This window comes from Falco rusticolus, chromosome 8 (assembly GCF_015220075.1).
Source record: "Falco rusticolus isolate bFalRus1 chromosome 8, bFalRus1.pri, whole genome shotgun sequence".
NCBI classification, from domain to species: Eukaryota; Metazoa; Chordata; class Aves; order Falconiformes; family Falconidae; genus Falco; species Falco rusticolus.
Genome location: NC_051194.1, coordinates 10179859 through 10191278, shown reverse-complemented (window position 1 = coordinate 10191278; position 11420 = coordinate 10179859). Strand labels below are relative to the sequence as shown.

The window sequence follows — 11420 nt, the reverse complement described above, 5'->3', positions numbered from 1 at the left end:
GGGACAGGAGCCATCACTGCTGAGCTCCACTGCCCTCCATGGAAGCCCTGTCGCTGGGCCGGGGTCACCTGGAGACCTGTACGCATGCCAGCCACATGCAGCATGGGGATAGTCCCTGAGGGACCAAGGTCCAGGGTGCCTGGCTGGGTGCTGCAGCTGCTGTCGAGGACCTCCCTGCTCCCCCAGCCCTCAGGCAGACGTGCTGCCCCCCACCCCCAGCGGGGGGGCTGTACAGGGCCCCCACGCTGGGCAGCAAGGCTGAGCTCTCGCTGGGCTTTGCTACATCTGCCCAAGGTAGAGCCAGGTCCACCAGGCTCCCGTGCCCATGGGGTGGGAGCCGTTCTCACCCTGGTCCCCATCACCCAGAGCGGGTACAAGCGGGATCCACATCAGGACACGGAGCAGCTCTGCAGCCTGAGCCTCCTGCCCTGCCCCACTCCCAGCCCCATCCATCTGGGAGGGTGATGGCATGGAGAGCGGAGCCAGGATACCTTCCTACACCACAGACCGTTTTTTACAGCTGAATTTGTCACTTCTCCAACACAGTCCCGGGGCTGGCCTGCCGCGAAAGCCACTGTCACCACCCGAAAAGCCGTGGGTGTGCGGCGGGGGCCACCCAGCCACGCGGCCCCATTTCTGCACGCCCCGTGCAGCGCTGCTCCCGCTGGCCAGGAGAGGGGGCTCGCAGCCCGGCATCGCCCGCCGCAGCCACGGCCCGGCCTGCGCAGCGGCTGCGGGGGGGAGAGGGGCCGCCGCGGGGCAGCCCCGCACCCGCCAGCCCCCCCACCCGCCCTCGCTGGGACCCCCAGCTTGGCCTGGCCGGCTGGAGCACGGGACCCGCTGCCGGCGCTGAGGCTGGCGGCTCAGCTCTGCCCGGTGCGGGGAGAGCCGAGGGGTGCGTGTGTGTGCGTGGAGAGGTGTGCACTGTGTGTGTGTGTCTGCGTGGAGGTGTGTGCATTATGTGCGTGCACATGGAGGGGTGTGTGTGTGTCTGCATGGAGGTGTGTGCATTATGTGCGTGCACATGGAGGTGTGCAGTGTGTGTGCATGAAAGTGTGTGCATTTAGAGTGTGTGTGCATTGAGTGTGTGTGTGCATTGTGTGTGCGTGCATGAAGGTGCGTGCATTGTGTGTGTGCATGAAAGTGTGTGCATGAAAGTGTGTGCATTGAGTGTGTGTGTGCATTGTGTGTGCATGCATGAAGGTGCGTGCATTGTGTGTGTGCATTGTGTGTGCGTGCATGAAGGTGTGTGCATTGTGTGTGTGCGTGAGTGTGCATTGAGTGTGTGTGCACTGTGTGTGCGTGCATGCATGAAGGTGTGTGTATTGCATGTGTGTGCATGTATACACATGGAGGTGTGTGCATGGAGGTTTGTGCACTGCGTGTGTGTGCATTGGCTGTGTGCATTGGTGTGAGGTGAATGAAGGTGTGTACATGGGTGTGCATGGCTCTGTGTGTGTGAACGGGTGTGTAGGGGGTGGGGGGCAGTGTACATGTGCATGGGGACGTGTGCATAGAAGGGGAGGGTGTATGTGTGTGCATGAGGGTTGTGCGTGGGGTGTGCTTGGCTGGGAGGGTGGATGCATGCGTAGGGTGGGGGAGTGTGTTTCGATGCCTGGGGGGAAGTGCCTGAGGGGGGTGCGTGGGTGTGTGTGCACGGGAGGGTGTGTGTGCAGGGCCTTGTGCATGGATGGGAGTGTGTGCAGGAGTTGGGGGGGGTGGGGGTGGTGGTGATGCATGCCTGCATCTGTGGGCGTGCATATCTCTGTTTGCAGCACCCAGGGATGTGGCAAATGCTGGTGTTGGGATTCCTCGGCCGGAGAGGGCAGGAGGCCCCTGCCTCAGGGAAGCAGCACGAGGTGCCCCCACGTGTGGGTGCCCGTGGGCCCCCTTTTCCTGCCCGCTTGCCCATGGGTACCTTTCCCTCCTCTTCACTGCCTGGGCACCGGTGGCACACATGTGGCACAGGCATGGGACAAGGAGGCGGCAAGCAGGGTGTAGTGGGATATGGCAGGCAGGAGCAGGCAGAGGGGCAGTGCCAGGTGGGGGAGGCAGGAGCCTGGTGCCTTTCACCCCCCCAGCCTCATCCCTCCCTGCCCGGGGGCAGAGGCTTTCTACAGCTCACAAAAGCCAGATTCTCCCCGGAGATAAAATTCTGTCCCCTTTGTTTTGGGGAGAAAAGACAACAGCAGCTCCGGGCCCTACAACAGAGTCGTTAAGCAAAGGCATCTCATCCCCCAGCGTGGGGCTGGGAGCCACATCCCCGAGCTGGAATGAGGAATCAGCCAGTGTCCTGGCCCCTGGGGTGCTGTGTCTCTCCAAGGACTCAGCATCCCCCCCAAGGACCAGAGGCATATTCATCAGGACTCAGTATGCCCCCAAGGACTATAGCATCCCCCCCCACCCCGGGGCCAATGTCATCTCCCCTGGGGCTCAGCATTCCCCCAGGACTCAGCATCTCCCCCAGGACCACAGCATCTTCCCAGGGACCACAGCATCCTCACAGGACCAGCAGTGCAGGGGGGGAGGGGGCGGCCTGGGAAGCTCCTCAGCCTTGCTGACAGCCCACATCCCACGGAGACCCACAGATACACCCCAGCAACATGCAGGGGGAACCCCGGCTGGGGGAGACAGGCGGCCCCCGGGTGGGCCGGTTCTGGTCAGGCAGCAGGTACCAGGCCCTGGGGCTGGGGCAGGCAGGGTGCCCCCGGGCACGGCTGGGCTGGGGAGCAATGCCAGGGCCTGGGGGCTGGGGGGCAGGCAGAGGGGGTGTGGGGGTGTGGGAACGCTGCCTCAGGAAACCAGCGGGATTTACTGGGCTACACGCTAAATCCCCCTCACAAAAGGGGCCTGTTCGTGCGGACAGGATGCTGGTGGCTCAGCCACACTTGTTTGGCCAGCAGAGCCTGGCGGATTAAGGACAATTGGTTCAGCCCTGACAGAAAATACCAGGAATGTTAAACAATAAAAACCGCCTCCAGTTGTCGTGGGTCTGCAGGGCGCCCCAGGCTGCCTCCCTGCCCGGCCATGGCCCCGGCTGCCCTTGCACCCAGCGGAACTGGTTCTGGCACAGCCCGCTGGCACCCACTGCTGCAGCTCTGGGGATGCACTGGTGCCTGGGGATGGGGTGAGGGCCAGCCCCCTGTGCCAGGGCAGGTGGATGGGCACCGTGCTGGGCACTGCTAAGACCCTGAAAGCATCTCTGGGCCGAGCTGGGGTGGGTTGTGCTGTGGGGATAAGGCACTGCCTGCACCCACAGCATGCTTGCAAAGTGAGTGGGGATGAAATGAGGCTATGGCAGGGGGTGGCAGGTCACCACTCACGATGTCCCCTTGTGCCCCCCCCCCCCCGCCCCGACCTGGCACTACAGATTAACAAACCCACCCTCACCTCACCCTTTGAAATTGGCTGTGCCCCCATTTTCCAGGGGAAGGGCAGTGTCCAGCAAGCAAGAACCATGCAAACGGTACGGGGTACCAGGCACTGCCTACCCCCTGTGCTGCCCCCCAGCACAGAGACCCCAATCTGGAGTGAGGTGGGGACAAGCTGGGCACAGCCCCCTCCCCATGCACCCGTTTGTGTTCACCCCTGGTCCTGGCCAGGAGCAGGGCAGCCCCTGTGGGCAGCCTGGGCAGTTTGCCCTCCAGCATGTGAATGTCCCATTCAGGGCTGTGGGAAATGCATTGGTTCTGGCACATTAGCGGACAGCTGGGATCCTTCCTGGGCAGGCAGGCTGCTGGGACCGACAGGTTTCACACCTGCCAGTGGGCTGTCTGCCTCCGCCTGCCATGCCAGAGCTGGGGGCTCATTCCAGCAGAGAGGGGAGCAGGGCTGGGGATGGAGGCTCCCCCCAGCAGCCCTGCGAGGGGCTGCGATGAGGAGGGGACCCCAGGACGGCTCTGCAAGCTGCTGGGCTCCCACGGCTGCACCCATGGCTGAGCCTTGCCTCACACAAGGGCAGCCACAAGCTGCATCCCTCAGGAGCCTGGACCCCAGCACCATCGCGGCAGTGGGCAGGACAGAGGAAGCCTCTTTCCAGCTGCCCCAGGTCCTGCCCCACGATACCTGCCAGCCCCCTCCTCCTCAGGCTGTGCCAGAGAGCCAGCTTCCAGGCTGGGGGGCTGAGAGTGCAGCTAGGAGCTGGAGGAGGAAACAAGATCCTGGGGCTAATGGCCAGCAAAGCCTGGCCCTATATGAAACCCTAGACCCAGGGAGCAGGCTGGCAGGAGGGGGTGAGACAGCTGCAGTCCTCCCTGCCCACACTCCAGCAGAGCTGGGCACTGCGGGGCAAGCAAAGAGGGTAGGGGGGGGCGGGCAAAGCAGGCACTGGAAAGCAGGGCCTGGAGCCCCCCAACTTGTGCTCCCGAGGCATGGGGGCTCCAGGGAGGCACTGTAGAGCCCCTAACTCCCTTTTCTCTGTAGGCCCAGGGCTGGCCCCAGCAGGGGGGAGGGTGGGGGGGTCCCCAGTGTGCAGGGCTGGGCCCCAGAGCACTTTCCCAGCCTGGGAGCCCACAGCAGTTGGGGGATCAGTTTCAGCATGATGCTGGTAGCGGAGTTCACGGTGGCTTAGTGCAGCAGCGGCTAATGGGGAACAGATGCAAGGGTGCTTTGTGCTGGAGCGGGCCTGGAGGCACGGGAGTGGGGACATCGTTTCCTGCACCTGTGGCACTGCCTCCGTGTCCCCCGGGAGCACTCGCAGGCCCCTGTGCTGGCTGGGGCAAGGAGGCAGCGAGGAGGCAGCCCCTGACCCACCTTCCCAGCTCAGCTGTGCCCTTCGCCCCCAGAAGCAGCCCAGTAACTGCACTGGGGTCTATTCCAAAAAAATAATTTATCAGGTTGATATTTCATGTACATAAATATTCATCTCTGTGGCTATGTACAGATGCAGCAGGAGCCCGGCAGGCAGCAGGGCTCCTACCCAGAGACACTTCCACTGAAGCACTGGCCAAAGCCCAGCTCCTGGGGCAATGCCATGGGCATCCCAGGCAGTTCCCACCCTGGAGAGGCTCTGGCTCCCACTGCCCTGCAATGCCAGGCAGGTCTCAGCCACGACTGAAGGCATTGAAACGGAGGCCAGAGAGAGGGACACCCTGCCCCAGCACTGTGGCTCAGCACCCTGCCCGCCCACCGCTCACACCTGGCAAAGCAGGGAACCTGCGGGAACCCAGACCTGCTCCCCACGAGGGCAGAGGTGGCCTCAGCATCACCCTTCCCTGCCCACCCTTAAGTCCTCACACTGGGGTATGAAAAGAGGCGGGGAGCCAGCGGCAGCGGGTCGTGGGTGAAGACAGAGTCATCGGAGGAGCAGGAGCTGGCACTGTCCTCACAGGAGGGCGAGTACTGCTCAAAGGGCATGGAGAGGTCCAGGTACTGCAGGGAGAGATGGTGCCGTCAGCACCGGTGCTCTCAGCGCCCGTGTCACCTGCCCACCATCCACCGGACCCCCCACCACTCACCTCCTCTGAAACAGCCGCCAGGATCTTGTCCAACCCCTCCACAAGCTGCTTGAAGGTGGGGCGCTGCGAGGGCACGGCATGCCAGCACTCCCGCATCAGCATGTACCTGGGGGGGGCAAAGGGGTGTCAGCGAGGTGTCACCGTGCCCTCTGCCCACCCCACCTGGCTGGTTACTCACAGCTCATGGGTGCAGTTGGATGGCCGGTCCATGCGGTGCCCCTCCTTCAGCAGCTTGAAGAGCTCCTCCACAGGGATGCCAGGGTAGGGGGAGCCACCCAGCGTGAAGATCTCCCACATCAGGATCCCAAAGGACCACCTGGGATCACACATAGCAAAGGGTGGTCAACCATGTCCTAGGAACCTCCCCGAGCAGGTGAGAGGGTGGCATCACTCGTGGGAAAGATGTGCCCCACTGCTGCAGTCCCCATGGAGTACCCCGTCCTACTCATGGGGACCCTCCAGTACGTGCATAACCCCAGGGGTGCTGCCTCGTCCCAGACCGATGGAACCCTCATTCCACACCTGAGAGCACCTTTAGCCCCCAGCAGCCCCAGGACTCACACATCACTCTGGTGGGTGTAGACACGGTCAAACAAGGCCTCAGGTGCCATCCACTTCACTGGCAGGCGACCCTATGGGAGCAAACCCCCTTCTCAGCCCTGGTTGGGGTTCCTTGTTACCCCCCAACCCTCTCCCAGGGCCCCCACTCACGTTGCTGGTTTTTTTGTAGTAGTCGATGTCGTGGACGTCCCTGGCCAAGCCAAAGTCTGCTATCTTCATCACGCTCTCTGCTGTGACCAGCACGTTGCGGGCAGCCAGGTCACGGTGGATGCACTGCCAGGGGAGCGCGTCATCCGCAGGGAGTGTGAGATGGCAGCTGCAGCTCCCCGTGTCCCCTCCCCACACCCAGAGCTGCTGCTCCCCTCCCACACAACCCCCTGGCACTGCTGGCCCCCCTTCCCCACATCTCTGGTGGCAACCCAGCTGGCTGCAGTGACAGGTGCAGTGACGGGGGACACCCAGGAGGTGGGTCAGGCTTTAAACCCCATGGTTTTGGGGAGGTGCTGCCCAGAGCTTTGCTGGATGTGGCTGGGAAGTTCTGGACAGACAGGGGGAAGGGGCTGGGCTCCCTCTCCACAGGGACACTAGGTTCACCAGGGACACACAGCTTCCCCGTCACCACCATGCCCCTCCAGCTGTGCTGAGCACAGGCAGCCGGTGCGGGCTGTGCCAGCCCTACCCGTTTGGACTCCAGGTACTCCATGCCACGGGCCACCTGGTAGACGCATGAGACCAGGTCCTTGAAGGAGAGCTGCTCCTCGGGCATTGCCGCGATGTCAAAAGCGTAGTCAGGTGTTGGGGGGCGGCGGGCACGGAGGTACTCGCGCAGGTTGCCCTTTGCGGCAAACTCCACAATCACGTACAGCGGCCCTGGGAAGGGTGTCCACTCCACTCAGCCCCTGCCCTGCCCTCTCCCTCCCCAGCGTCCTGCATGCCACTGTCCTCAACAGCCCGCACTCCCTGCTCCCACTCCATGCCCATGCCCTGCCCAAACCGTGCCCGCACAGCCCCCTCACCATCCTGCGTGCAGACTCCCAGGAGGTTGATGATGTTCTTGTGCTTGTCCATGAGCTTCATCATCTCCATCTCGGATATGAGGTCAGCCAGGTCCTTGTCAGTGGCATTGTCTGGGGAAAGAGGGCTGTGTCACCGTGCCAGCTGGGGTGGCACTGCAGCCTGGTACTGATGCCACCTCTGTGCCTGGGACACTGGCAGGAGAGCCATTACCTTTCAGCATTTTGACAGCCACGGTGACAGCCCTGTCCGGCCGGTCTCTGTCAATGCCGTAAGCCTCTGCCCGCACCACCTGGCCAAAGCAGCCTTCCCCCAGGGGCTTGCCCAGCACCAGCCTGGCAGGGACAGGTAGAATGCTGAGGGACCACAGGGACGGCCCCGCTCCCCACCACCACGTGGCTGAACCCCCAGGGGCAGAGGCAGCAAGGCTGCCCCCCTCCTTCCCAGCTGAGTCCCAGTGCCCTGGGCTATGGCAGTGCTGAGGTGTCTGGTGACACCCAGAGACCTCCCCGTATGTCACCCATGTGTTGCTGTCCCAGGGGCAGCTGGGGAGAGCAGTCCCCAGACCCAGACCTGCCCTGCGTGGCACCGTACTTGTCTCGCGGGAACTCCCACTTGGTGTCGAGGGGCAGGTCCAGCTCCATGACCCCGGCCAGCATCGGGGCGCAGCTGGAGGAGAGACGAGTGACGCGCATCAGGGATGTGCTGGACTTCCCAGAGGAGCTGGAGTCCAGGGAGAACTGCGGAGAGAGCCCAGGGGACCTCAGCCATCCTGCCCCGTGCTCCAGGGCCAGAGACCAAACAGTGCTTAGAGACCCTCGCTCAGAGCAATGGGGTGAGGGAGCTGCAGGAGGCAGTGGGGAGGGCAGCCCCAAGACTGGTGGCAGGGCAAGGTGTGACAGGCACAAGTGGCACTCACGGAGCCAGTCGGTCACTAAGGTCCCCCTGCGCTGCCAGGGCTCCAGCTCGGCACCCACCTGTCGGATGAGTGGGAATTTGGAGAGCTTGTGGACCGCCATGGGCTCCAGGGGCTGCTTGCTCGACTGAGTCTGCATCCGGCACAGCACCACGATGATGATGGCCATGGCAACGGCCAGTGAGCCCGAGGTGTAGATGATGATGTCCGTGTACTTGGCCTCAGGGGCTTCAGCTTCCCGCACCAGCTCTTCTTCTGGAGGCAGTGAATGAGTTGGCCTGAGCCATGGCCCCTGTGTGCCAGGGGTCCCAGCTCCCACACCTGGACCACTACCCTTACCTGGCAGGACAGTGAGCCAGGCAGACTGGTAGGAGAGGCCGATGGAGTTCCCCGCCAGGCAGGTGTACTCGCCAGCATCCTCCACGGAGACATTGCGCAGGTACAGCACCTCCACCTCGGAGCTGTTGATGTCTGCAGTCTGTCAGGGAGCAGGATGAATGGTCGGCATCTCTCCTCCTCAGGGAATGTGCACCTCCCGTCACCACTTTAGGGTGGGTATCTGGGACCTGGGTGCTTCCAGCCCTTGTTACCTTGAGCACTTGCACGTATGGGACCCCATCGGGACCGTAGCTGCTGCCGTTCACCTCGATGTGCTTCAGCCACTGGATGTGGGGCTGGGCATCACTGTAGACCTTACAGAAGAACTCCACATCGCTGCCCACCAGGGCTGTGGTGTTGGCGGGCAGCCCAGCCTGCAAGATGGGCCTGTGTGGGGACCTCTCTGCGCAGTAGAGAGCAGAGCAATGTCACCAACACTGGGGCCCAGAGCAGAGGCTCCTTCCTCCCTCCATCTCCACCTGCTGTGAACCATGGAGAGCCCTTCCCCGACCCTAACCAGTGCAACCCCAGCCTGGCCTCCATCCCCGTGTCCCTTGGGTGCAAGGCACAGATGGGCTGTTCCAGCAGAGAGGACACCAACAGAGGCTCCTCCACCCCCTTCCCCATGCCCCCAGGCACAGGGGGAGTGGGGAGCCAGGCCAGCACTGCACCAAGGAGCCCTCACCCAGCACATCCAGGAGGTAGCTGTAGCGGATGCTGCCAAACCTGTTCTCCACCAGGCAAGTGTAGTTGCCGCGGTCAGAGGGCACCACGCTCTCCATCACCAGGCTCCAGTGCTGGTGCCGGAGCTGCAGAGGCGGGAGGTAAGGGGATGAGACGTGACTGGGGAGCGGAATCCCACGAGGGGAGGCTGCAGTGGGGGGGACCTGGCCCTTACCCGGATGCCCCCGATGCGGTGCTCCCCCCGGAATTCATGTCCGTTCTTGAACCAGCGGATGCTGGGGCTGGGGCTGCCCGAGGCTGGGCAGCGAAACTTTACTGTGTTCCCCGCGGGGACTGCATACAGCTTCTTGTCCATCCGGTGCGGGTGAGTCCAGTATGGAGCTGGGGAATTGCGGGATGTACAGTGGGAGGGGGCCGCAGGGCAGCACGGAGGCTGCCGGAGCTGCTCGTGCTGCTCACAGGAGGCAGCAGTGCCCCATGCTCCTGGACCTGCCCCAGCAGCCCTCTCCTGCCTGGGGTGGCACTGACCTCTGTGCATGTAGACAGGCTCCTCATTTCGGTCTCCGTGGGGACTGTCCCCATCGCTGTCTTCATCATCATCACCTGATGCCAGTGATGCATCTGCAAAGGAAAATGGATTAAGAAGGACAACCCTGCCTGCAGGGCTGGGTGGGCAGCGGCTGCCTTGGTGCCCCCAGGGGGGAGCTGGGTGCTGCCGGGGCTCCTACCCACGACGGAAATGGTGAAGTTGCGTAGGATCTCCCCAGTGCCCCGCACCCGGCACACGTAGAACCCTGAATCCTCGTAGGCGACCTCCGAGATCTCCAGCAGGCTCTGCTGGAGATGGATGCGACCCCCCGGGACAAGCAGCCGGGACTCCTTGTACCAGACTATGCTGGCACCACTCTGATTGGCGTCACAGTACAGCTTCAATGCATTGCCTGGGTCCAGCAGGAGATGTTCCTCTTCTGACTCCAGCAACGGGCTCTCAAATAGCTCTGGAGAGACCCTGTGAGCACCCACCCCAGTGCTCACCCCGCCCAGACAGCAGGACCCTACCATGCACCCACCCCAGCGTGGGGAGCATGTGGTGTGAGACAGCCTGGTGCCTAGCTCTGCCACTCTGTGGGCAGGCAGAGGGCTGGACTCTGCCCTGGGGCACAGGGACACGAAGCAGTGTCCCCATCCAAGGCCACACATGCCACAGTCCTTCTGCAGGAGCAGTGGCGCAGGGTGCTCAAGCCTGTTCTGCCTCACTAAATGAGGGCAGCAAACCCTCCTGGCTATGTGCCACCAGACCTCCACATGCCTCAAGCACAGCTGGGACCCCCACAACACCCGGGCTGGGCAGCGGTGCCCTGCCTGCCAATGGCCAGCAGCTGGCACGTGCACATGGAGGGCAGAAACAGCCCAACTGCCAGCACAGCCATACCCACCCCAGCCCAACCACCCGCACGTGGGGACCTGGGGGGACACAAGTGTGTCCCAGCCCTCTGTGTGGCCATCACAGGGGGGATGTGGGGTAGATGGGGCTCTGGTCCCCTGGGACATGCCCTTCCCCTGCAACCACCACTGAGAGGCACGGACCGAGCCACACACAACAGCCACAGCCCATATAGCGTTTACACCGTCCAACCCTGCAGCGCCTGTCTGCCGAGCGAGCTGAGCCCCCATAACGCAGGGACCGTGTCTGGAGCCACCCTGCTCCTTCCAGCCTCCACACCGCCATGCCTGGTGATGGAGACACTGGCCCCCCGTGCCGTGCCCCTGCCAGCCAGGTGCCCCCAGCTCCCCCCCCCCAGCCCCGAGGTCAGAGCTGTGGGGCTGTGTGCCCAGGGCGAGCAGCCAGCGCCTCCAGCCCCAGGGGCTCCCTGCCCAGCTGGGGGTCGGGGAAAGCATCCAGAAAGCACGACCCCCATCCCACCCCGCCCCATCCTCAAGCCCCCCACCCCCGCAGCCGTACCTGGCTCCATCGTCCTGCGCTGAGCAGCAGCCGCCAGCAGCAGCCCCAGCAGGACTTGCAAGAGGGGTCGCATCTTCCAGGCCCCTCCGGCGCGGCGGCCCCCGCCCTGCGAGACAGGCAGGGCCGGGATGAGCGGGGCCGGGCAGGCGGGGGCTGGTCCCCGGGGCACGGCGGGTCCCCCGGGCAGGCACGCCGAGGGGGGGTGCGCATGGAGGGCAGACAGAGCACTGGGGTCCCTGGGCAGGGTGAGACCCCTTTCCAGCGCCCCGTCTCAGGGCCGGGGAGGGGGGGTGGGCACAGGAGGCAGGGACGGCCGGCCGGACACGGCACCCCGGGTTGGGTGCGGGGAACGCGGCCCCTCCAGCCAGCCGCTGCCCGGCCAGGGCGCTGGGAGAGGTTAACCAGGCACGGGGGGGGGGCGCGGCTGCAGGGGCTGGAGGGGTCCGGG

General features: G+C 64.0%; 1 protein-coding gene across 3 annotated transcripts; it reads right to left on the bottom strand.

Annotated features, from left to right (window-relative positions):
* Positions 1-4809: 4809 nt before the first annotated feature.
* FGFR4 (fibroblast growth factor receptor 4) lies at positions 4810-11066 on the bottom strand. Of its 3 annotated transcripts, XM_037397186.1 has the most exons (17): positions 10973-11066; positions 9738-10007; positions 9538-9630; positions 9224-9390; positions 9011-9134; positions 8538-8728; positions 8287-8425; positions 8009-8202; positions 7626-7771; positions 7245-7366; positions 7034-7144; positions 6697-6887; positions 6168-6290; positions 6018-6088; positions 5635-5772; positions 5457-5562; positions 4810-5370 (listed from the first exon to the last, which is right to left on the bottom strand). In XM_037397186.1, exons 1-17 carry the CDS (start codon positions 11043-11045, stop codon positions 5224-5226), a joined length of 2406 nt encoding a protein of 801 aa, XP_037253083.1. In that variant the 5' UTR covers positions 11046-11066; the 3' UTR covers positions 4810-5223. The 3 variants fall into 3 exon arrangements, with proteins under 3 accessions (XP_037253083.1, XP_037253084.1, XP_037253081.1); XM_037397187.1 differs by lacking the exon at positions 9738-10007; XM_037397184.1 differs by lacking the exon at positions 10973-11066 and having other exon boundaries at positions 9738-10751.
* Between the last annotated feature and the right edge of the window lie 354 nt (positions 11067-11420).

Coding starts and splice junctions, on each gene's coding strand:
- FGFR4 (XM_037397184.1), bottom strand. CDS start 10,683: ATGGGGGCTCAGCTCGCTCGGCAGACAGGCGCTGCAGGGTTGGACGGT. Junction 9,135..9,223: donor ACCGCATCGGGGGCATCCGG/GTAAGGGCCAGG, acceptor CCGCCTCTGCAG/CTCCGGCACCAGCACTGGAG. Junction 5,563..5,634: donor TCCAACTGCACCCATGAGCT/GTGAGTAACCAG, acceptor TGCCCCCCCCAG/GTACATGCTGATGCGGGAGT.